Source organism: Acomys russatus, chromosome 16 (genome assembly GCF_903995435.1).
Source record: "Acomys russatus chromosome 16, mAcoRus1.1, whole genome shotgun sequence".
Classification (NCBI taxonomy): domain Eukaryota; kingdom Metazoa; phylum Chordata; class Mammalia; order Rodentia; family Muridae; genus Acomys; species Acomys russatus.
Genome location: NC_067152.1, coordinates 291,279 through 314,991, shown reverse-complemented (window position 1 = coordinate 314,991; position 23,713 = coordinate 291,279). Strand labels below are relative to the sequence as shown.

Here is a 23,713-nt window from a genome sequence, read left to right as displayed (position 1 = left end):
CATCCAAATGCTGAGATTAAAGGCCACACCACACCTGGCATCAAGTATCATTCTTAAAACCTCATACTTCTTGGCCTATGACCCAACTCTCACACTAACAGCAGAGGAGTGTTCTGCGCAAGCATGACAAGCAGCCACAGATAACCACAGGCAAAAGTGAAGAAAATTCAGAACAGGTTCTGGAACAAAGGACAAATTTTGTTCTCTTCCTCACACAGATCTTTCTTGGTAGAAATCTTTTGTGATACAATTGTCCACAACAGAACAGGTAGAATTTGCTAAGCTGCAATGTCAATGAGTCTCATCCATAATACATGTTTGAGGAATTTTAAATGTATTCTTTGAGGGCTAGGGACATAGTTGAGTAGCATAGCATTTGCCTAGCATATGTGAGAACCTGGTTCCTTCCTTGTCTATGTAGTCCAGGCTGGCCTTGAGCTCTCAATCTTCTATCCTCCTGCCATGATGCTAGGCAGAAAGTCTACTCAATCTAGTGTGTAATACAGAAAGCTGGCAGAGTCAGGGACTGTAGAAGCAAGTCACTCACTAAACCACACTGTTTGCCAGGCAGGTTCCAGCCTGGCAGCACAGTGCCAGAAGGACACCACATCAAAACAGGCAAGAAATTTTTATTTCCAACTGGAGAGAGGCTGATTACATATGTAGGCCAACTAAGTTGGCCTATATTGAAGAATAACTCAGGCTAGAACCAGATCAAATCATTAAGGGATTAATAAATAAGCTTGCATTTAGGTTAAAAAAAAAAATCTGTCCTGTATAAGATGTGAAAGACCTTGTTTGATAAAAAGTTTAGAGGAAAAGACCTATTTTAATATCCCAAGGATAAAAACATAGGTGCTTAAAATTAGGTGGTACCTGTAGCCCTTTTAAAGAAGAAATCATGCTGGGTATGGTGCTAAACACCTGTAAGCCCAGCACACAGGAAGATGAGGCAGGAAGACTGCTACAAGTTCGAGGCCAGTCTGGCTATAACAGTGAGTTCCAGCAGCAGCAACAACAACAACAACCAAACAAACAAAAAACCAAAAAAACCCAAAACAAAAACAAAAAACAATGAAGGAAGAGGAGGAAAAGAAAGGAAGAGGGAGAAAGAAAGGAAGGGAGGAAGGAAGGAAGGAAAGGAAGTCTTAAATCCTTCCCATAACTACTGAATCAGACCTGTATTTTCACAGGATCCCCTGATGATTTGTAAGCACGTCTGTGCCTAAGTAGCATGTACTGGGCCATATTTCAAGACTGTTGCTAACCCTGGCAAATACAATAGCAGAGATACAAGTCCAAGGCTCTGTCTACAAGTTTTAACTTCCTAGCAGCAATAAGGAGGGAAACACTGACTTTGGCTATGTCTCCTGTAAGCTAAGTTTACCTCATGACTGATGCCACATCCATTTCCTGGTTCCTGAGGGTATAGCCTGGCTTGCCCCCTATTCTCTGAGTTTCCTAATACCAAATAACTAATGCTGCTCAAAAGGTGACCCACAGTCCTCCAGAGCCATCTCTTCTATTTCTACATTTTCATTTAGTTTGTTTGTTTGAGACAGGGTCTTAGTCTATAGCCTAGGCTGGCCTTGAACTCTCAGCAATCCTATCTCGGCTTCCTGAATGGATGGATGGCAGACATGAGTCACCATACCTGGATCCCATATTTCTAGTGACCATTTCAAATAGTGTTGTGTCTATCCCTACAATACAAGAGTCTCTTCTAAGCTGCTGACTTGTTTGAATTACTGGCTTTAAGACATCTCAGTGTCTTCCTAAGAGGATTAACACTGAGCTCACTGTTTTTCCACAAAGCTGTTTTTACCTGGTGTAGGTTGAAGGTACCACGGAACCAGAAGGACCCGGCCTGGAACATGTTCAACCCAACCCTGGATCTCATCTCAAGAGTAGTAGGAGTGAGGGCCCTGGGCCTACATGCAGCCTTTCAGGCCACTACCTGTGCCACCTCTGCGGTGCTCATGGAGCTTGTCATCCAGGTTACAGGCTACACCTCTTCTCTCTTTATAATTTATAAGGTCATGTCCAGCAAGTGCCTGGAATTCTCCTTATGCAAATAAGGCATTCCAAGTCAATAATAAACACTCACCCCAAAAGCCTCTACTCACCCCCAAAGCTTTAAATAGCCTTTGCTCCCCCTGATTAAAAGAGCTGTTCTGTGATGTCTGCCTCTGGAGAAGTTTGTTTCTGGAAGCACTCACATGCCACCTAAGGTCTCCATCCCTGCCCCTCCTGCCTGATCGGGTCTCAGGAAGCAGGGGAGAGGAGTGGGAATGACACCCTGACGCATTTTCTATCGCAGAAAAGGGCACGGCCTTTTTCCACCTGCCCAAGCCCCACAGCACAAACTTGGTGCAGCCCAGCCTCTGTGCTCTCTATTCAGTCATCCCCAGGGCCCACTGTCTCAGGCTACCTTGCTCCACTGCTGCTGCGACAAAGGCTGTTGTGTTGTTCTGGGCCACTTACCTCCAGCTTCCTGGGCAGCATGCTTCCTCCCAGCCTTTCCCCTCTGCTTGCAGCACAAGCCTCAGCAGTTCTTCCAGAACACATCTTACTTCCCTTTTCTTCCTTTCAACTCTACCCTCTGTCTGCTTGCCCTGCCCGCTCCCCAACATGTGCTTTCAAGATAAACTAAAAACTGAAACAAAGACATTTCTACTGACCTGGCCTCTCCCAGCTCTCCAGCTCTGTCCCTTGCATCCCCACGACAGTGCAGCTCAGCCATACAACCACCAGCTCCTTCTCTGAGCCACACTCTACCTCTAGGCCCTGGTGTCTACTCTTCTCTCTGCACAAGCTACTTCCTCAAGCAGTTACTTAGTGTCTAACTCACTCTTTAGAAATTCTCAGTGCTCACTGGCTCAGGGCTACGCTTCCCATCAATTGAGGCCTGCTCTCTGTTCTCAGAGGTCTCGGGCAGTGCACTCATCAAACAACTAACACTGTCTCCTGTCAGGGCACTCTATATAGTCACTACAGTGACTCCTTTGGTACTTTTTCCAGGATCTTCAATATATCTGGCCTGGCACATAATAAATGCTTAATGAATATTTTCTTTCCTTTCTTTCTTCTTTCTTTCTTTCTTTCTTTCTTTCTTTCTTTCTTTCTTTCTTTCTTTCTTTGAGACAGGGTTTCTCTGTGTAGCCTTGGCTGTCCTGGACTAACTTTGTAGACCAAGCTGGCCTTGAACTCACAGTGATCCGCCTGCCTCTGCCTCCCGAGTGCTGGGATTAAAGGTGTCCGCCACCACCACCCGGCTTTAATAAATATTTTCAATGAAAGTTTGAGCAGTGGGACTGGAGAGAAGACACAGCACGTGTTTTTCCAGAGGACTCAGGTTTGGTCCCCAGCACCCACATGGTAGTTCACAATCAGTCAGGGCTCCAATTCTAGGGCATCTAAATGCATTCTTCTGATCTTCATAAGCATCAGACACACACATGATGCATGTACATATATACCACAAAACAGTCATACACACTTAATAAATAAATAAATAAATAATTAAAACAGCTTAAAAAAAAAAAGCTTGAGTGGCCGGAGAAGAAGAGTTCAGGGCCAGGTGAGACCCAGCCTGCTGCCAACTGTAGCATGCATCACTTCCCAGCCATTCTGAAGACCTGTGACCCTTGCCACAGAAAGGGCTAAGTAAAAAGTTATACACAAATTAACACTCTTCTTTACACATGCTTCTAGAAAGTGAGAAAGACCTCTGTGGTGGATTATTAGCACCTTTTCTATAAGCATGATTTGACAATAAGAATACCTCTTCTTTTTTTTTTTTTAAAGACAGGGTCTTACTATGTAAAGATGGCTAGCCTAGAGCTCACTACTTAGACCAGGGTAGCCTCAAACTCACAAAGGTCCATTTCCTTTTGACTCCCAAACGCTGGGGCTAAAGGCATGCAGTACCTACCCAGCAAGAGAATAGACACACTCTTATTTGGCCACAGTCTTTCCCGCTGGCCCGTACCTGCTTTTTACGAACTGCCTCAGTTCTTGGAGCTTCCACTTGTCATATTTTTCAAACCGTTTGAAGTGTTCTTCTGCATGAAACTTATCAGAAGGTAAGTTATAGGCAAAGACCAGCCCACACTGAGCACCAATGCCACCACGGCGAACCTGAAAACAGAGGCAAAAGTCCTGTGGTTATTTTGTCTCCAGCAGCTTACAACACAGTGAAACCAATGAAATAATATTAAAACTTACTACATCCTGAAAGATAAGAGAGCTATTTCCTACAAAATGTTAGCTTGGCCCTCTCCATCCTTACAAGCACACTGTTCAAAGACTTAAAACTGGATCTAAGTTTGTGCATCTGCCCTCTGTTAGAGGACTGAGACAGCAGGAGATAATTACTTCATAACCCAATGAAAGGCAATGTCCTGGGGAAACAGAACCTAAATCAGTTTTTTTGTTTTTTGTTTAAGTAAGGCCTCTCTACGTAGCTTTGGTTGTCCTAGAACTTGCTATGTAGAACAGGGCTGGCTTTAAATTTACAGAGATACGCCTGCCTCTGCCTCCTGAATGCTGGGATTAAAGATGTGTACCACCATGCCCAGTTCAATTCACTTAATTTTTTTTATTATTGTTTTATGCGTGTGGGTATTTTGCTTGCATATATGTCTGTGTACCATATGCATGCCTGGTACCACATGGTGGGTCATCGTGAGTGTGCTGGGAATGTAACTCAGGTCTTCTGGAAGAGCACTTATTGCTCTTAACTGCTAAGCTATCTCCCCAGCTCCTAATTCACTTTGGAAGAGCAGTACCATTACTTAAACAAGGTAGAAGGAAAATTACCATAATTCTGATCTGAGTAACTTGGAAGGCAGACTCAGTGCCCGCAGAAAAAATAGTACTTGCTCTGGTTTTTCCAGTCTCTGTAAGAAAACCTAAGAAAAAGAAAATTAGGATGTTGGAGTCATTTTTGCAGTCCCAAGATCTAGTATCAACAAAAGCAAGGGTAACTTCTATTTTACCAGATTGTTTGCCTATCTGGTGCCTTTTTGACAACTGGAAAAACAATACCTCTTTGGGCAGATGTGACTCCCTCCCTAACACCTCTACGAACTGCAATGAAGCTGTAGACACTAAGAGCACTGGATAAGGACCGCCCTCCCTGGATAAGGACTACCCCTCCCCCTGACACACACACACACATACACACACACACACACACACACACACACACACACACACACACACACACACACACACACACAGTACTGCAGGATCAATCATCTTCCTGAATCATCTCTAAAGCCATGACTAATGTCTGACTGAGCTGATAGAAGACACGTAGCTTTAGCAGCTGAGACTGGTCAGATTAGTCGGCTTTTGGAACACTCTATCAGGAAAGATTAGGAAAGACACTGAAATGGGAAAGAGATTACTGGGGGCCCTGTCTAACACATTCTGAGTTTTCTCTAAGCTATTTTATAATTTTGTAAGAAGAATACTGATGGTAATGCAAGTGATTTTTACCCAAAGAAATATGTAAAAAGAAAAATAAAAGAAATAAAAAATTCTACAGAGATATAGCTGATTACTAATTGTAAGTAAGTTCCAACATTCCTATTGGTCTTTGCGTGTTTTATGAATTTTCCTTTAAACTGCTGATACTACTTCCTTCCTTCCTCTTTTTTTTTCCTTCCTTGGCTGTAGCCCTGGCTGCCTAGAACTCCTTTTGCAGACCAGGCTAGCCTTGATCTCACAGAGATCTGCCTGCCTCCACCTCCCCAGTGCTGGGATTAAAGGCATGAGTCACCACGCCTGGCCTTCTTTCCTTTACTAAAAAGTCTGATGTATTCATTTGCAGTTGTATGAGAATCATATACCTTTTTTTCGGTTGCAAATTACTCTCAACACACAACAAGATCTGCTGTTAGACCCAGGTGCAGCGGTGTATGCATGGACTTGCTCACGTCAATGCCACATGAACTATGCCTCTAGGACCCTGGCCTGCTTTCAACCATTCTCCTGTCATGTTCTTATTCTAAACCTGAGCTTAGTAACACAAGCACTCAAAGACTCTGGGTTTCCACTAGGGAATGCAAAAATATGTTATCAACACCAGAAAAACAAAAACAACAACAACAAAAAACAAAGGAGCCTTCATTAACTCACAGATTGTCACATGACCTGATTTTTATCAGGGATAAGAAGTAGTATATCGGCAAAACCCCATAAAACTACAACTGATGCCATCAAATAGCAATTCTGCTTATAATTTTAAGAAAACATGGTGCCAGAAATGCACACAATTCTAGGAGCAATACACTCAGACAATTATAATTGTTGTCAGAGTCCTGGATGAACCTACTTATGGGAATTTATTGTAAAAAGGCTTTTTTTTTTCTTTTATTTTTTTTCTAGATAGGGTCCCTCTGTGTAGCCCTGGCTGCCCTAGAACTCAATCAGTAGACCAGGCTGGCCTTGAACTCAGACTTCTGCCTGAGTCTGCCCCCTGAGTGCTGGGATTAAAGGAGTGCACAACCACAACCTTGCTCTTTTTTTTTTTTAAAAGACAGTCTTGGGACATGTCCCTTGGGCTAGTATGCAGATATAAGTGAATATATACCATTTGACTCTTTCTGCTTCTTGGTTAACTCACTCATTATGATCATTTCTAGCTCAATCCATTTATCCACAAATTTCGGGAATATGACTTTCTCACGTACTCTGGTGCCTCACATTTGGCCATGTCCCCTGGAGGGGGAGATCTGGTGGCACTCAGAGGAAGGACAGCAGGTTACCAAGAAGAGACTTGATACCCTATGAGCATAGACAGGGGGAGGTAATCCCCCTCAGTCACAGTCATAGGGGAGGGGAATAAGGGGAAAATGGGAGGGAGGGAGGAATGGGAGGATACAAGGGATGGGATAACCATTGAGATGTAACAAGAATAAATTAATTAAAAAAAAAAAGACAGTCTTACTATGTAGCGTAGTTGGTGTGGCTAGGAACTCACTGTGTAAACCAGGCTGGCCACAAACTCAGAGATTTGTCAGTCTCTGCTTCTCCACTACTGGGTGAGATTAAAGATATGCCACCATATCAGGCCAAAATAAATAATTTTAAAGAATTAAATTATTTATTTAACTTTATGTGTTTGTATGGGTGCCTGAATGTACAGAGGTGCTCACAGAGGCCAGAAGAGGGCATTAGAATCCCTGGATTTAGAGTTACAGGTGCTCTAAGGCTTGGAACTAAACCCTGGTCCTCTGCAAGAGCAGAAGGTGCTCTTAGTCACAGTGACCTTTCCATCCCCAAAATAACTGTGTATGTGTGTGTGCATGCGCCTTTTGTTTGTTTTTGTTTTTCGAGACAGGGTTTCTCTGTGTAGTCTTGGTTGTCCTGGATTCACTTTGTAGACCAGGCTGGTCTCCAACTCACAGAGATCTGCCTGCCTGTGTGCCACTGTGTGTGTGTGTGTGTGTTTAAGAAGGATTATATTGTATATATGTATATATGTTCTCTGACTTCACATGACTGCTGTGGCACATGCGTCTGTATTCATATATTTGTACTTACATGTATAAGCATACACACTAAAAAACAAATATTGTGTTTCCTTGTCTTGTTATTCAGTTTTTTTTTTTTTTTCTTTTTGAGACAGGCTCTCACTACATAGCCTATGCTGGCCTTGAATATCTGATGCTCCTGCCTCAGCCTGCTGAATGCTAAGATTATAGGTGTGTACTACCTTGCCCAGTCAATTAATCACTACTTGTCAATGACAGGAGTAAAAATGTTAACCAGTGACAGACTTAAAGGATTTAATGGACCTGTCTCTCCAGTTATCCTTGAAGATGCAAGCATTCGTGGCAGTAACTTCCATTCAGAACTTTAGGAACATCAGCTGTCTCAAATGTCATGATTCATTCCCTGAGCATTCTTGGGTACTCTAGTGGCATTTGCACACAACTGAAACATCCCAGTCAGGAGGAAGTGAAGTGTACCCCTGAGAGAGCTTTTACTGCTCAATTAGGGAAGATAGAAAGCCATTCCTCTTGTGCTGGCTCTCCAAGATCATTTCTTCAATTAAGTAAAAAATCCATACAGAGCCTAAATTCTAGAAAGCCAGAGCTATGTGAGGAGTTCCAGGAGAAGCAGAGGGCTCCTGTCAATACCTCACACTCTAAACCACCACCACCACCACCACCACAACAACAACAGAAAATCTACCTACCATAGTCCAAATCTAAAAATTCACCCAGTCACGGTAAAGAGAGAAGAAAGAAAAGATGGCTGGCAAACAATCCAGGTATAATAAATATTCAAATCAGGCAAGGTACAGGCTGGCAAATATGTCTTATAAATAAGGGAAGGCAATGTAAAAATTCCAGACTGAAGAGTACTGAGAACACACAATGTAAAGCAGGTGGGGGATACTGTAAAGCAGGTGAGGGATACTGCAAAGTAGGTGGGGATACTGTAAAGCAGGCAGGAAAACTGTAAAGCAGGTGGGGATACTGTAAAGCAGGTGGGGGATACTGCAAAGCAGGTGAGGATACTGTAAAGCAGGTGAGGATACTGTAAAGCAGGTGGGGATACTGCAAAGCAGGCGAGGGATACTGCAAAGCAGGCAGGGAAACTGTAAAGCAGGTGGAGATACTGTAAAGCAGGTGGGGGATACTGCAAAGCAGGTGAGGATACTGTAAAGCAGGTGGGGATACTGTAAAGCAGGTGGGGATACTGTAAAGCAGGTGGGGGATACTGCAAAGCAGGCGAGGGATACTGCAAAGCAGGCAGGGAAAGTGTAAAGCAGGTGGGGATACTGTAAAGCAGGTGGGGGATACTGCAAAGCAGGTGAGGATACTGTAAAGCAGGTGGGGATACTGTAAAGCAGGTGGGGATACTGCAAAGCAGGCGAGGGATACTGCAAAGCAGGCAGGGAAACTGTAAAGCAGGTGGGGATACTGTAAAGCAGGTGGGGGATACTGCAAAGCAGGTGAGGATACTGTAAAGCAGGTGGGGATACTGTAAAGCAGGTGAGGGATACTGCAAAGCAGGTGGGGGATACTGTAAAGCAGGCAAGGGATACTGCAAAGCAGGTGAGGCTACTGTAAAGCAGGTGAGGCTACTGTAAAGCAGGTGGGGATACTGTAAAGCAGGCAGGGATACTGCAAAGCAGGCGGGGGATACTGTAAAGCAGGTGGGGGATACTGCAAAGAAGGAGGGAGATACTGCAAAGCAGGTGAGGATACTGCAAAGCACGTGAGGATACTGTAAAGCAGGTGGGGGATACTGCAAAGCAGGTGAGAATACAGCAAAGCAGGTGGGGGATACTGCAAAGCAGGTGAGGATACTGTAAAGCAGGTGGGGATACTGCAAAGCAGGTGAGGATACTGTAAAGCAGGTGGGGATACTGTAAAGCAGGTGGGGATACTGTAAAGCAGGTGGGGGATACTGCAAAGCAGGTGGGGGATACTGCAAAGCAGGTGAGGATACTGCAAAGCAGGTGGGGGATACTGTAAAGCAGGTGGGGATACTGTAAAGCAGGTGGGGGATACTGCAAAGAAGGCGGGAGATACTGCAAAGCAGGTGAGGATACTGCAAAGCAGGTGAGGATACTGTAAAGCAGGTGGGGATACTGTAAAGCAGGTGGGGGATACTGCAAAGCAGGTGGGGGATACTGCAAAGCAGGTGGGGGATACTGCAAAGCAGGTGGGGGATACTGCAAAGCAGGTGAGGATACTGTAAAGCAGGTGAGGATACTGTAAAGCAGGTGGGGGATACTGCAAAGCAGGTGGGGGATACTGCAAAGCAGGTGAGGATACTGCAAAGCAGGTGAGGATACTGTAAAGCAGGTGAGGATACTGTAAAGCAGGTGGGGATACTGCAAAGAAGGCGGGAGATACTGCAAAGCAGGTGAGGATACTGCAAAGCAGGTGAGGATACTGCAAAGCAGGTGAGGATACTGTAAAGCAGGTGAGGATACTGTAAAGCAGGCGGGGGATACTGTAAAGCAGGCGGGGGATACTGCAAAGCAGGCGGGGGATACTGCAAAGCAGGTGGGGATACTGCAAAGCAGGTGGGGGATACTGAAAAGCAGGCAGGGATACTGTAAAGCAGGTGGGGATACAATAAAGCAGGTGGATAATAAGCAGCCAGATAATACACCTGTAGTCCCAGAAATCACCTGGGAGGCTAGGACAGGAGGATCCTGGGTTTGAGGTCATCCAGGGCAACATAGCAAGATCCCCTCTGAAAATTAAATTAAGCCAAAAACATCCACATTCTGATGCCAGAAAATTCTACTTCCACATGTAATAGAGACAAAAATTCCAATTCTTTAAAGTAAAGTGCAGAGGATCTTTGACAAAGCCATTTTGACTTTGCTGGATGAAGGGACAATAAAGGGGCAAAAAGCTGCCACCTCTTCCTTCCAATACCCTATTCCACCCCCATGTTTGGGTGGCAGATGGCCTGCTATGGCCTTCAGTGTGGAGGATATGAGTGCAGTGAAGGAAAGCTCTCTGTGGAGGTTGAGCTGCTCAGCAGTGTAAGGAACCATATTGTGCAAAGTCTATTGCTTAAGAGGTCACCAAAGGACAGGACCTGCAACTGGGAGCCCCACTGGTGCTGAGAAAGAATACAGGAAACAGGAAACAAGAAAGAGGCAATGCTGAAGAAACCAGAAGCCTTCAGGTTCTGAGGAAATCCACACAAAACCAAATCCAGAACAGGAAGGCCAGGCCAGTGAGTGTTTAAAACAGCTAGGACATTCCACTTTACTGAATCATTAAGACTCAAAGCAGTATAGTGAACAGAAAAGAGACACACGGAAGACACACACCAAGTGACAAGACAGACAGGGAAAAGGCTCGTGGACAGGCCTGCACGAGGAAAGGAGCCTACAGCAGAGGGAAGCACACAAAAGCCCTTTTGTGCTGGAGATGAAGGGCTTCTGGCAGCAGGAATAGGAAGCTGAAATCTCATATCTTGAACCACAAGCATGAAGTGGAGAGTAAACTAGAAGTAGGTGGGACTGTTAAATCAGAAAGCCTGCTCCCAGGACATACTTCCTCCAACAAGACCACACCATTTAAAACTCCTCAATGCCAGACCAGCTGCAGTGCTCTTAAAGACTTATCACAGGTACAGTGCTAAGGACTCTCTGCCTTTCTCCGTGCTTCAAACCAACTCAACAGAAAGTCCACCTAACTTAAAGACAATTAAATGCAGTCACCTTTTCTGTTCCAAGAAGATGAGTCCTTGGGTTGTTTTGATCTGTCTGGCTGGTTTTATGGTTTTGTTTTGTTTTTTGAGAGAGGGTCTCTCTATGTATTCTGGCTGTCGATATGTATAGCAGGCTGGCCTTGAACTCACAGAGATCTGTGGGCTGCCCAAGTGTTGGGATTAAAGGTGTGCATTACTGCCTGTCTGGTCCTGGCTTTTTAAAACTTCAATTTTGAGCAGCCTCAGGCTGTCAAATACTTAATGCAGCTACAGGCCATTAGACAACACCTGAACCAGATGAGTGTACAAAAGTCACTGCTGCTAACCTGAGGTGAAGAATGATGTCATTGGTGACTCACGCCTCTAACCCCAGCACTTAGGAGGCTGAGGAAAAAGGACTGCCTTGAGTTAGAGGCTAGCCTGGGTTACATAGTGAAACCCTGCTCAAAACAACAAACCCCACTAACATACAGCTGACAGAAGAGATGGCTTTCTAATTATCACCACTTGCTGTTCTTACAGAGAAAGGACTTAGGTTCAGTTCCCAGCACCTACATATGGGCTCACAACAATTTACAGGGCATCTAGGAGGTATGATGCCCTTAACTAGGCACACATATAGTGTACATACATACATACAGGCAAAACACTAATACACAATTAAAAACTATATACACACACATAACCAAAACACCAACATGTAAACATTTCCAAGGCAGCGTGTAAGTGCACACAGACATGCTCTCTGCACGCTGGCGACGGGCCACCTAGCGCTTACCGTCCCTTGTCCATGGCTCCACAAGGAGGTTTTCAGGGCCTGACTTGTCTTCTTTTCCTTTAACATCACAAGCCTGAAGAGTCAGCTGGAGAGGCTTACCTGTCCAAAGGCAAAACAGGGCAAGTTTTTAGCTACGTCCACACACACAAAATGAAACTGGCTGTAATGTACAGCCTATGCCCACCCAGATTGCTAAAAGCTTACCTGGATAAAAGGCAAAATAGAGGCCTGCAAGATGCTGCCAAGCGTGATGACCTAAACTTGATCTTCAAGATCCACAAAGTGCAAGAAGGAAAGAAGAACTGACTCCTCTGAGTTGTTTCTGACTTTCACACACACACACACCAGCACACACACACACCAACACACACACACACAGATATACACACATACAGACATTCAGATACACAGACACACATACAGACATAGAGACACATACACACACACACACAGACATACAGATACAGACACACACATACACACACACAGACATACAGATACACAGACACACACACACACATACACACACATAAGTAAATGTAATTTTATTAAAAACTGGGGGAGAAGGTGCCTGGACATGGCTCAGCAGCTAAGAGTGTATTATATACTGGGCTTCCAGAGGACCTGAGCCCAGTTCCAAGCCCACATCAGGCGACTCACAACTGTCTAAACTTAGAGCTCTAGGAGAGCTAATATTCTCTTCCTAAGCCTGAGGGTACCTGCCATCATGTATGCATACCCAAACACAAATTCATGATTAAAGAAAAATAAAAATAAATCCTAAAATACTTTAAACAGATAAATAAGAGTTCAAATAGCATGCCAATAGTAAACAAAAGTTGATACTACCTCTATCTGCTTTCCTGAATGAGAAAAAGCATAGCCTGTATCTTTGAGTAAGTTTAAGGAGAAGTCTCTAGGGAAATCACTTTTCAGAAGCAAAACACATCACAATATATAGATCAATACAATAGGTTCAACATATGGAAGGATAACTAAGATACTTTTTAAAGCCCGAAATCAGTTTTATTGGCTCTGTATTTAAATACATAATGTTTTAGATCTTCTGTCTTTAAATTATCTCCAGGAGAGTAGTGCCATGGCTCACTGGATGCAAACCTAAAGAGCTAAGGCCAATCCCTGAAGCCCATGGAGAAAGGAGAGAACTGACTCCCCAAAATAAATGCAGGCCCTGGTGACACTCAGAGAAAGAATAAGCAGGATGCCAAGATGAGACTTGATAGCCTATGACCATATAGTGGGGGAGGAGGTCCCCCTTGGTCACAGACCTAGGGGAGGGGAATAGGGTGAAAGCGGGAGGGAGGGAGGAATGGGAGGATACAGTGATAGGATAACAATTGAGATGTAATCTGAATAAATTAATAAAGAATAAATAAATCCAGGCCAATTTTGAAACTCTGGAGAAGTAAAAAAAAAAAAAAAAAAAAAAAATCAAATTTTGCTACAATGAACTGAAAAATTATTGTTTTTTAATAATATAATAAGCTACAAGTGGTGGCACATGCCTTTACTCCCAGGATGCAGGAGGCAGAGGGAGATGAATCTCTCTGAGTGTGAGGCTAGCCTGGCCTGCATATCAAGTTCCAGGCCAGCTAGAGCTACGTAGTGAGACCTCATCTTTAAACAAAAAAGTAAGGGGCTGGAGAGATAGCTCAGTGGTTAAGTGCACTGGCTACTCTCCCAGAAGACCCTGGTCCAATTCCAAGCAACCACATGGCAGCTCACAACTGTCTACAATTACAGTTCCAGTGGATCCAACACCCTACACATACAAAGCACCAGTGTACATAAAATAGAATTTTTTTGAAAAACAAATAAATAGCAGATACCCACTAACCTCTAACTAATCACTGTTAGTCATGTGTGGTCCCTGCCATAGTCCTCCTCTCTCCTCTGCTCCTTTTCCCAACAACCCCAATGTGAATGGCAAATATTTGTGGAAAATACTTCAGCTTCTAGATGCCACCTCAGGTTGCCACTCAGCCATGCTTGCTCCTGCCCCACTGTTTCTCCAGAGGCTTTGCTAGTGTAGAGAGAAATTGGGCTCATAAGACAATTGTCTGACTTTAAAAGTTAAGCATAAAGGGCTGGAGAAATGGCTACTGTTCCAGGGGATCCAACAACTTCATACAGATATACATGCAGGCAAAACATCAATGTACATAAAGAATAAAAGTAAATTATTTTTTAAGTTAAACATAAAATAAATCTCAAAGTTGTATTATGTTGTACAAGCATTATGGCAGGAATATCCAAGTACTGCCTTTAATATTGAAGAGGATAAGATCAATCGATCATAAGAATACAATCAATTTTATAGAATAAAAATTTGCCACTAGAGGCTGGTATGGCAAATACGTTGTTCCTCGAAGCCAGGTTGCAATCACTGTGAACAGCTTTATGGGCACTGGGTTGCGATGTACTGAGGGCCTCATACTTGATTATTTACAAAGTGCTGAGATGGGCCCAGGCAGAGACAGCAATGGCCAGCATATGTGTCTCTGAGCAGCTATGGTGTGGATGCAGAGAGGAGCTTTCTGAGGCAATGATTCCTCTACACCAGGTCCCAGTGAGCTCCCTCCCTCCAAATGAGAACTACTCCAACTTCCCAAGTCTCTTTACCTACACAATGACACACACCTGTACTTCATCAAAGATGGTTGTGCTCAAAATAGCTACCAGATCCAAGTCATTGTACTAGAAAATCCAAGAACCATCAGGGGACTTGGGTGTCCTCTTCTGCCAACTTGCCATAAATGACCCACAGATACCCTCCTTCTACCAATTCTAGAGAAAGGCTAGTAATCAGATATACCCACCCAGGGACCAGGGTACCACTATTACAAAACCCCCCACCTCCACCGTCTACACACTATTCAGAATGACCAAGAGGCCAAAAGGCACCTGAAAAGGTGGCATTATGAGTTGTCTGCTGCTAGCATTTCCATCATGCCCAAGTCATTTACCATATTTCAGGAGCAGGTTCTGCCTGACAGATGCCATGGATGAGATGAGGGATGAGGCGTCATAGTGTGTGTCCAAGTGGTCAGTGATGGTACACAGAGAGCTCATCACTTTGGCAATACTTCCTCTTGCTAGTGCAAAAGCCAGAAGAGTCAGTTCTACCTCTGGAGTAGAACAGCAGCTACAAAGAACAAGCAAAAAAACTTTCACTTCTTAAAATACAAGAAAACCAGGCAGCTCAAACCCATGCAATTAATGCCTGTGAGTAAAATTAACCTGCCATGTGTACTCCTGGATATTTACCAGAAATGTGTTTTCAAAATCTTTAGATCATGTAAGAAAAAGCAGAATCAACCAAAGGGCCAAAAATTTAAATCCTCACCTTTGAAACTTTAATAATCCCAAGCAACCTATTAAGCCAAAGACAAGTGAACTTCTGCAGCTAGCTCCATCAAGAGTCCTTAGAACGAGCTACGCTGGACACAGAGCTGAGGGTGCATTTCTTGAGAAGCATGAAAACTATTAGACCCGCCCCTTTCTATTTCTCTGCCTTTCTAAACATACCATGACAGAAACTTACAGCAACCTGTGAATCTCAGGGAATGATTGGTGTTCTGAGGACTCACTGAGGAGAGCCAAGCCAAGCATCCTCACACCAAGTCCTCCAGTCTATAAAGTTATCAAGGCACCCTCCTTCCCAGGTCTATGGGCAACAAGGCTTGTTAGCTCGGCATGTAAGCACACTCTAACTGAAGGCCACAGGCCGGGGAGAAGAAAGAATTAAGAGGATTGCATCTTAGACTTGGACACATCTCTTCTAAATGAATCAGAGGCCAATTTCCTCTGTACCCCAATTCTTAAAGTCACATGATATTGGAAGTATACCAGGATTAACTCAATTAGGATGGATTGTTTCACTTTCTCTTTGGTTACTAAAACCAAGTCATTTTCAGTAGAGTCTTCTGAGTTTTTCTTAAATGAGCATATATGCCCTCTACACCCACACAAGTTGTTCACTTCAGCATCCTTAATTTTACCTAGTTATCCTCACGAGGAAGCTGTCTACTTCTTCCAGAACATTGGGAGAGAGGAAAGTTGAGAAGTCTGTAGATCCCGGAGAGAGGGACAGCGGTGGCATGTGCTGCAGTGCCTTCCTAGAGAAGTAATGTGTGCAATCAGAGCAAAGTCAGGCACGACATTAGACAAAAGTGCAGCATCAAGTCTTGTGCCGCACAAACTCTTGAGCTGGTAGAGAGTACTCCTGTGGAGAGCCTGGTGCACAGTATAGTACTCCTGTGGAGAGCCTGGTGCACAATATGAACTGAACCTGTGTCCCAAGAAGTCATATGCTAAGCAGGTTTCACGTTTTTCTTTTTGGAAAAGTTCTATCCCACTGTGTAAAAGCTTCCTGGGAACTCATGCTAAGTGTTAAGAACAAAAGATACAGACTTAGGAAAACTGCACCCAAAATAGAGCCCTGTGGATTTAGTGGAAAGTATGTTTTATACCAGGATCTTAGGGTCTATAGCACCTAAAGAGTGTCACAAATGTTACTGATCCCTGAGCAGATCAACACATCATGTTTCCTGTGACTGATGTGGCCTTTGGTCTTTTAATCTTAGTGTTTGTTTTAAATATATGTAACGAGTGACTACTGAGTGCTAGCTATGTATTGAGTATGTGAGTATACCATGAAACACTTGAAGGAATGCCAGGAACATCCAAAAACAGCAAAAGCCAAGCATGGTGACTCACACCAGAATTTTGGAAGCCGAGGATCACAAATTTGAGGCCAGCCTGGATTACAAGGTGAGACCTTATCTCATACAAAGAACTCACCCTCAAAAATCTAAAATTGATCATCTTTTTTTTTTATAGATTTAATCTTCATTTTTGTGTGCATATGCATATGTGTGTGTGTGAGAGAGAGAGACAGAGAGAGACAGAGACAGAGACAGAGAGGTATATCTGTGTGTGTGTGTTTGTTCACAAAAAGAACAGTGCCTGAGACCAGAAGCGGGTGTCTGTGAGCTTCCTGATGTAGGTCCTGGGAATTGATCTAGGGTCCTCTGTAAGACCAGCAAGCAGTCTTAACCACTGAGCTATCTCTCTAGTCCATTATTATTTATTTTATTTAGATTGGAGGGTTTTTATTTGTTTGCTTGGTTTTTAGCAGTCCTGGGAATTGAGGCGGTGCCCTCTGCCTCTGCCCTGATCATCAGAGCCCTCAAGGAGCCTCCAAGAGACAGGAAGAAGCAGAAGAACATTAAACACAGTGGAAACATCACTTTTGATGGGACTGTCAACATTGTCAGGCGGATGCGACACCAGTCCTTAGTCAGAAAGCTTTCTATTAAGGAGATCCTGGGTACTGCGCAGTCTTTGGGCTGCAATGTGGATAGCCACCACCCTCATGACGTCATAGATGACATCAACAGTGGTGCTGTGGAATGCCCAGCTAGTTAAGAAGCAACGAGAAAATATTTCAATAAAAGACTATCTGACAGGAAAAAAAAAAAAAAAAAAAAAGATTTTAAGACAGGAATGAAGGATGGAAGCTGGCATTCCCTCAGTCCATACTCAGCACTGCCAGCAGTGTTGCTTGCTGACAAGTTGTATTTCATAATACTAATCTCAAAATCGGCCTGGAGAACAAACACCAGACACCTCCTTCAGGCCCATACATGGCAGCTACTCTAATGGCGTATTGTGCCATTGAGCCCAAATGCAATACACTAGCAATTCATTACTATAGAAGCACCTTTTTAAAACTGGGGCTTGCTAAGTACCCCTGTCTAGATGGAACTGGTCAGGAAGTCTAGAGTCAACTTCAAACTTGCAGTACCTCCCCCGCCCCCCAACATGCCCCGAGTACTGGGAGGAAGCTGTAGCTTTTGTTCTACATGTTGCTACTTGACTGGTGGGGGTCCTTCAACAAGAGAATAAACTAGTTCAGTATCCTTGAAAAGATTGAACTTACTAGTGAAAAGAGCTCCACATATGGGAGTTCAAACACTTAGATTCAAATTGACTTATCTCTGACTGTTTGTGTGTGTCTCTGGGACGAGCACTAGATCCTCACCTACAAAATGAGGATGCCTTACACAAGCACTTCAGTATCTGGGGTAAAATAAGAGGCAACATGTGAACGTTACATAAATGTGGGCAACTTTCCCCAATGTATGAGGAGTAGGGACAGTGCGGATGGCTCCAGGGCAGGGAGCTACTGAGCTAATGAAGACAGACAGTGGAGGAACTGTGTTAGCAGGACAGGAGGGTGGAACAGACGCTTCTTCAGTCTACAAAGTCAGGAGATCAATCAGGGAGTGGAGCTGAGCCCTGACGCAGGCTTAGTCAGGATGCTCCCTGGAGGCTGGAAGGGAGCACCTTGATGCGTGGGACCCAGAGTGACTTACTGAGTATTGTGCAGCACTGTCTGGACAAAGGCGGGATTTGTCTCCATAGAAGCAGTCACTAGAGATGTCAGCAGAGACCAGTACCATATTGCAGAGGCATCAGAAACCGAGACTCCAGATTTCTTAACTCTCTGGAAGCCAACGGCCCTCAGGCCGTGGATCCGAGTGTCACAGCCGTCGCTAAGACACCGCTTTATGTTTATCTGGACATCTGTCGAGCACAAACAACACGTTCAGCATTTGATTAATGCTGTTAAAGGTTCAGCAGCAAATGGTAGGCTCTCAACTAAAGGCAAAATGGAAAACTGTTAAGATATATTTTGATGACAGGAATAAATGATGTGTACTGTGGACCTATTGTAGAATTACCCTGTCTCAAAAGTACTGACAAATCTGAGAAATCGTAAGAAAAATGTGTAAACTTGGGAGTGATACATAATAAAACTTCTTCAAAACTTAATGAATCTTGACATTTACAGGAAATTTAAAAATTCTCACTGAATGTGTGATTTGGCATTTCTAGAATTTTTTTCTAGAGTTTGCAGCTTCAGTATCTGCTCATAGACAGTTGTGAGAATATCTTTTAACAACCAAGTCCAAACAGAGGATGCAGACATGACTCATTTTGAGATGTCACAGCTGTGCAGGCAGCTGGAGGAGGGAAGACATTTAGAGGACACAACTTAGAGGAAATAGTAGCACACCCTAAGGCAGGGAGCTTCTACCTCCAAGCTTAGACGACGTCTTTGTATAGGGGTAAGACACAAAGACACCACCACCACCTCCTCAGGCCTCAGGCCCTTTTAGTCCAGAAAAGCATCAGAAGAAATGAGGCAGGACATGAAGCATTCTGGCTCTCTACATGAAATAAGGATAGAAAAAAATCACAAAACTGTTATTTCCAAAATGCTATGTGTGAACAAGTATATAATAAAAAATATTGAAAATATCCAGGCAGTGGTGGCACACACCTTTAATCCCAGCACTCAGGAAGCAGAGGCAGGCAGATCTCTGTGGGTTCAAGGCCAGCCTAGTCTACAGAGCAAGTTCCAAGACAGCCAGGGCTATACAGAGAAACCCTGCTTTGGTGGGGGGGGGGGGAGAAAACATAAATGACTAAGAGCAAAGGGTATGTTAGAATGGAGACGTTTTTTAAAAACCTTAAAAAAAAAAAAAAAAAAGAAAGGCATTATCACAAAATGAGATGACAACACATTAAAAATATAAGAGCCCAGTATGGTGATGTATTCAATTTTAATCTCAGCACTCCAGAGGCAGAGGCAGAATTTGAGGCTACCCTGGTCTACATAATGAGTTCCATGTTATTTGAGCTACATGGTGAGATCCTGTTTTAAAAAAAAAATTCAAAACAAAAAATACAAAAAATTTGAGGCATGGGGTGCATGCCTTTAATCCCAACACTTGGGAGGCAGTGACAGGTAGATCTTTGTGAGTTTGCGGCCAACCTGGACTACTTAGAGAGTTTCAGGACAGTGACGGCTATGTAGAGAAACCCTGTCTAAAAAAAAAAAACAATAAACAAAAAAGCAACAGTAAAAATACAAGAGTGGCCGGGCGTGGTGGCGCATACCTTTAATCCCAGCACTCAGGAGGCAGAGGCAGGTGGATCGCTGTGAGTTCTAGGCCAGCCTGGTCTACAAAGCGAGTCCAGGACAGCCAAGGCTACACAGAGAAACCCTGTCTCGAAAAAACAACAAAACAAAACAAAACAAACAAACAAACAAACAAAAAACCAAGAGTGTGAGCAGAATATTACAATCTTTGGGAAATGCTATGTGTACTATACACAAATATATATAATTCTAGTTTTTTATTTAAAAGTGCTTTGATGTGGGGCTAAAGAGATGGCTCAATGGTTAAGGGCTAAAGAGATGGCTCAATGGTTAAGAGCACTATCTGCTCTTCCAAAAGACCTGGGTTCCATTCCCAGCACCCACACGGCAGCTCACAACTGTCTGTAATTCCAGTTCTAAGAGATCTGACACCCTCACACTAATGCACATAAAACAGAAATTAAATAAAAATTTTTAAAAGTAGTCTGGAAAGAACCACACCAAACACCTGTGGTTTGACAACCTCTGTGTAGTAAGATTTTGAATATTCTTTGTTTGTCCATATTTGATAATTTTCCAGTAAGAAAATAACAATATATTTTTAATTATAAAAAATGCTTTATTGTTTTTCTGTAGTATTTAGAATTACTTAGTAGATAAAAATAATGATTTACCCTCCTCTGGGTGAAATAGAAACAAATCAAATCTCACAACTTTCAGAGGCCTTCTTAAGGTTTAAAACAAAATCATTGCCACTCCTCCCTCATACCCACATCTGCTGGACTCACAGAGCTGACTGATGTTGGCATTTTCTAGAAGCGTCACATAGCCAGTGACATTGCTGGGGATATGCACGTCTCGTACTTCCTGCAGATCACTGGCATTTCTTCCCACAGCCACTGTCACTTGCTGTGGCATATAGCTCTGGTCCGTGGCAGCCACGGCAATGGAAAGGTGCCTGAGCACAACATCTGGCTTCATCTTCAGACTGGAAAACAGAGCACAGAGACACCAGTGTTCACACGGCCAGCCACCGCTAGGCCACAAACCCATCTCTAAGACCTTGCATTTGGTGTATGTAAAGATGAATTTCTGAACAACTAACCTGAGATCCTAGCTATGTGTTTCAAAGGCTGTATGGCTTCCTTACAGCTCTGCAAAGCCACTCAGTTAGTATAATCTTATATTTCCCTTCAAGCTATTAGTATAGGCAGGAATGGGTAACATGAACATTCTATTAAATCCTTCTACTGGCCAAAATGCAATTCTGAACTGCATCTAAAAAGTTTTCTCTTAGGTTAGCTAAGAGGAAACAAGACGGTGATTTCTATTTATACCTCCAAGAAGAGCCATCTCTCCAGGCCACATTCTAAATTTTGAAACATGTACTACCCACCGTATCCAGTGTGAGCGGGCACTACCATCTGACTGCCAGTAGGACGATGTCTCTCCATTTGTCATCCTGTAGATGTCTGTAGGGTTTGAGGACGTTTCTATATAAGCATAGCACTTTGTAACTGACTTGAGTCTATCCATCTCTGGGCTTCTGGCTAGATCTCCAGGACTTTCTGCAGGAAAATACCAGAGTTTAGCTACTTCACAAAGAGAAAAAGAAAATGATCATTTAAAATATCTAACAAAAACTTGCTTAACCCTTTGGCACCAAAACCTAACATTCCTTAAAAATCTCTTTCCAGGCAGGAGGTGGTATCAGCACACAACTTTAATCCCAGCATTTGGTGGGCAGAGACAGGGGGATCTCTGAGGTTAGGGCCAGCCTGGTCTACAGAGCGAGTTCCAAGACAACTGGGGCTACAATGGAAATCCTGTTTTGTAAAACAACAGTGATCTCCTTCCAAAGAACCCACTGTGCAGTGATTGCCCCACCTCCTCATTAATTACACTGTGACGTCAAATACCTGGTCACAGCAAGGGAAGGATACTTTGCACTTGCATTTCTTCAATTATGCTTTTATTTTTTAATCATATTTATTCATTTATTTGCTTAGTTACTTACTTATTTGAGTTTGTGTGTGTGCACACATGCGTAAGCACATGCCACAGTGCAGATGAGGTCAGAGGACAAACTGCAAGAGTCGCTTTTCTCCTTCTACTATGTGGGTTTTTGAGATGAAACTCAGGTCATCAATCTTGGTCATATAAGTGCCTTCAGCTGCTGAGCCATCTTGCTGGTCCAAATGAGGCTTTCTAAGCCACTTATATTCCTGAGTATTTTCTGGTCCTACCTCTCCTATTTTCTTTGGGGTTAATAGTCTTTTTTTTTTTTTTTAATTTTAAATCAAGCCATATACTGTTTATGCATTTATTTATAGTGTAAATATATGCACTTATAACAACCAATATTTACTTGGGTATTTGCTGCTATGGGACAAAGAGTTAACTGAACAAGAACAGTTATCAAAACAAAATTCAGCCAAATACTACATTAATATGATAGAAAATATATTTTTTCCTGCAATGTCTATTTTGACTGCTTATATTTTTGCTGGAAGAAACTTTACATTTTTTAGAGTCTTAACTTTTTTTTTCTTTAATGAGTGAAAGTGGGTCTGAATGTGCATCACAGCACACATAGGGAGGTCAGTTCTTGTTCTCCACCCTTCTGGGAGGCATGGTTTCTCTTGTTTCTGCTGCTGCACTGGATACTCAGGCTAGCTAGCCTGCAAGCATCCAGCTGATTCCCCTGTCTGTACTTCTCATGAATACTGGGATTACAGATGTGCACCACTGTATCTTGTTTTTTATACAAATTCTGGGGACCAAACTCAAGTCATCAGACAGGCAAAGGGAAGGAGACAGGGAGAACATGCTTAGACTACAAACTGGTTATGTATTTTCAGACATAAAGGCAGAAGAACTGACTTCCAATATTATAAGCACTAAAAAAGTAATAGGAGAGTATTTTCAGGAGCCTCTCTCCTGCACATACCCTTTTCTTTTTGTACCAGCTGATCCAGGGACTCCTTCAGAACTGATGATCGCATGGTGCACATGTTATTGCAGTGGTCCAACATTGGGTAGGGAATCACCACGCTAGAGATCCGATTGCGATGCAGGAAGCGCAGTATCATTGATGAGTGAATGCCAAGACCCTCCTTTGACTCTGAAAATATGTCGATGAAACCTAAAGACATAAAAGCCATTTTTGATGTCTTGATGAAGCCACCATAATAGTTCCTATGTCCTGTACCTGCTGCCCCACCTAAACTGGCTAAATTAAAAGCAGCTACTAACTTTACTGAAATGTTGAGCTTCAACAATTTAAAAATATAAATAGGGTTTAAGGAAATGAATCAGTGACAATCTCAATTTAAGAATTCATTTCAGTAACTGGGTGTGGTGGCCCTTATCTTTAACCCAGCACTCAAGGAGGCAGAGGCAAGCGGATCTCTGAGAGTAGGAGCCAGCCTGGTCTACAAAGTGAGTCCAGGACAACCAAGGCTATACAGGGAAACCCTGTCTTTAAAAACCAAGAAAAAAAAAAAAAAAGAGGAAGAAGAACTTGTTTCAGGGACTGAAGAGCTTAGCAGTTAGGAAAAAAAATAAATCTTTTTAAAAAAGGTATATTCATTTTATGATATATGTATACACACACACACACACACACACACACACACACACACACACACACGAGTGATTTGCCTGCATGTATGTATATGCACTGTATGCATGTCTGGTGCCCACACAGGACAGAAGAGGGTGTCAATCCCTTGAAACTTAGTGCTCACAGTAAG

The 23,713-nt window shown here is 43.2% G+C and overlaps 1 protein-coding gene across 1 annotated transcript in view; it reads right to left on the bottom strand.

Moving 5' to 3' along the window:
* Zzef1 (zinc finger ZZ-type and EF-hand domain containing 1) overlaps positions 1 to 23,713 on the bottom strand; it is a 124,697-nt gene that overhangs the window by 81,222 nt on the left and 19,762 nt on the right. The window contains exons 3-11 of the mRNA XM_051157899.1: positions 22,909 to 23,103; positions 21,355 to 21,526; positions 20,747 to 20,946; positions 18,385 to 18,595; positions 16,006 to 16,122; positions 14,971 to 15,149; positions 11,984 to 12,082; positions 4,822 to 4,913; positions 3,992 to 4,140 (exon numbers count right to left, since the gene is read on the bottom strand). Coding sequence (XP_051013856.1) covers positions 3,992 to 4,140; positions 4,822 to 4,913; positions 11,984 to 12,082; positions 14,971 to 15,149; positions 16,006 to 16,122; positions 18,385 to 18,595; positions 20,747 to 20,946; positions 21,355 to 21,526; positions 22,909 to 23,103 — 1,414 coding nt within the window. The remainder of the gene's footprint in view (positions 1 to 3,991; positions 4,141 to 4,821; positions 4,914 to 11,983; positions 12,083 to 14,970; positions 15,150 to 16,005; positions 16,123 to 18,384; positions 18,596 to 20,746; positions 20,947 to 21,354; positions 21,527 to 22,908; positions 23,104 to 23,713) is intronic.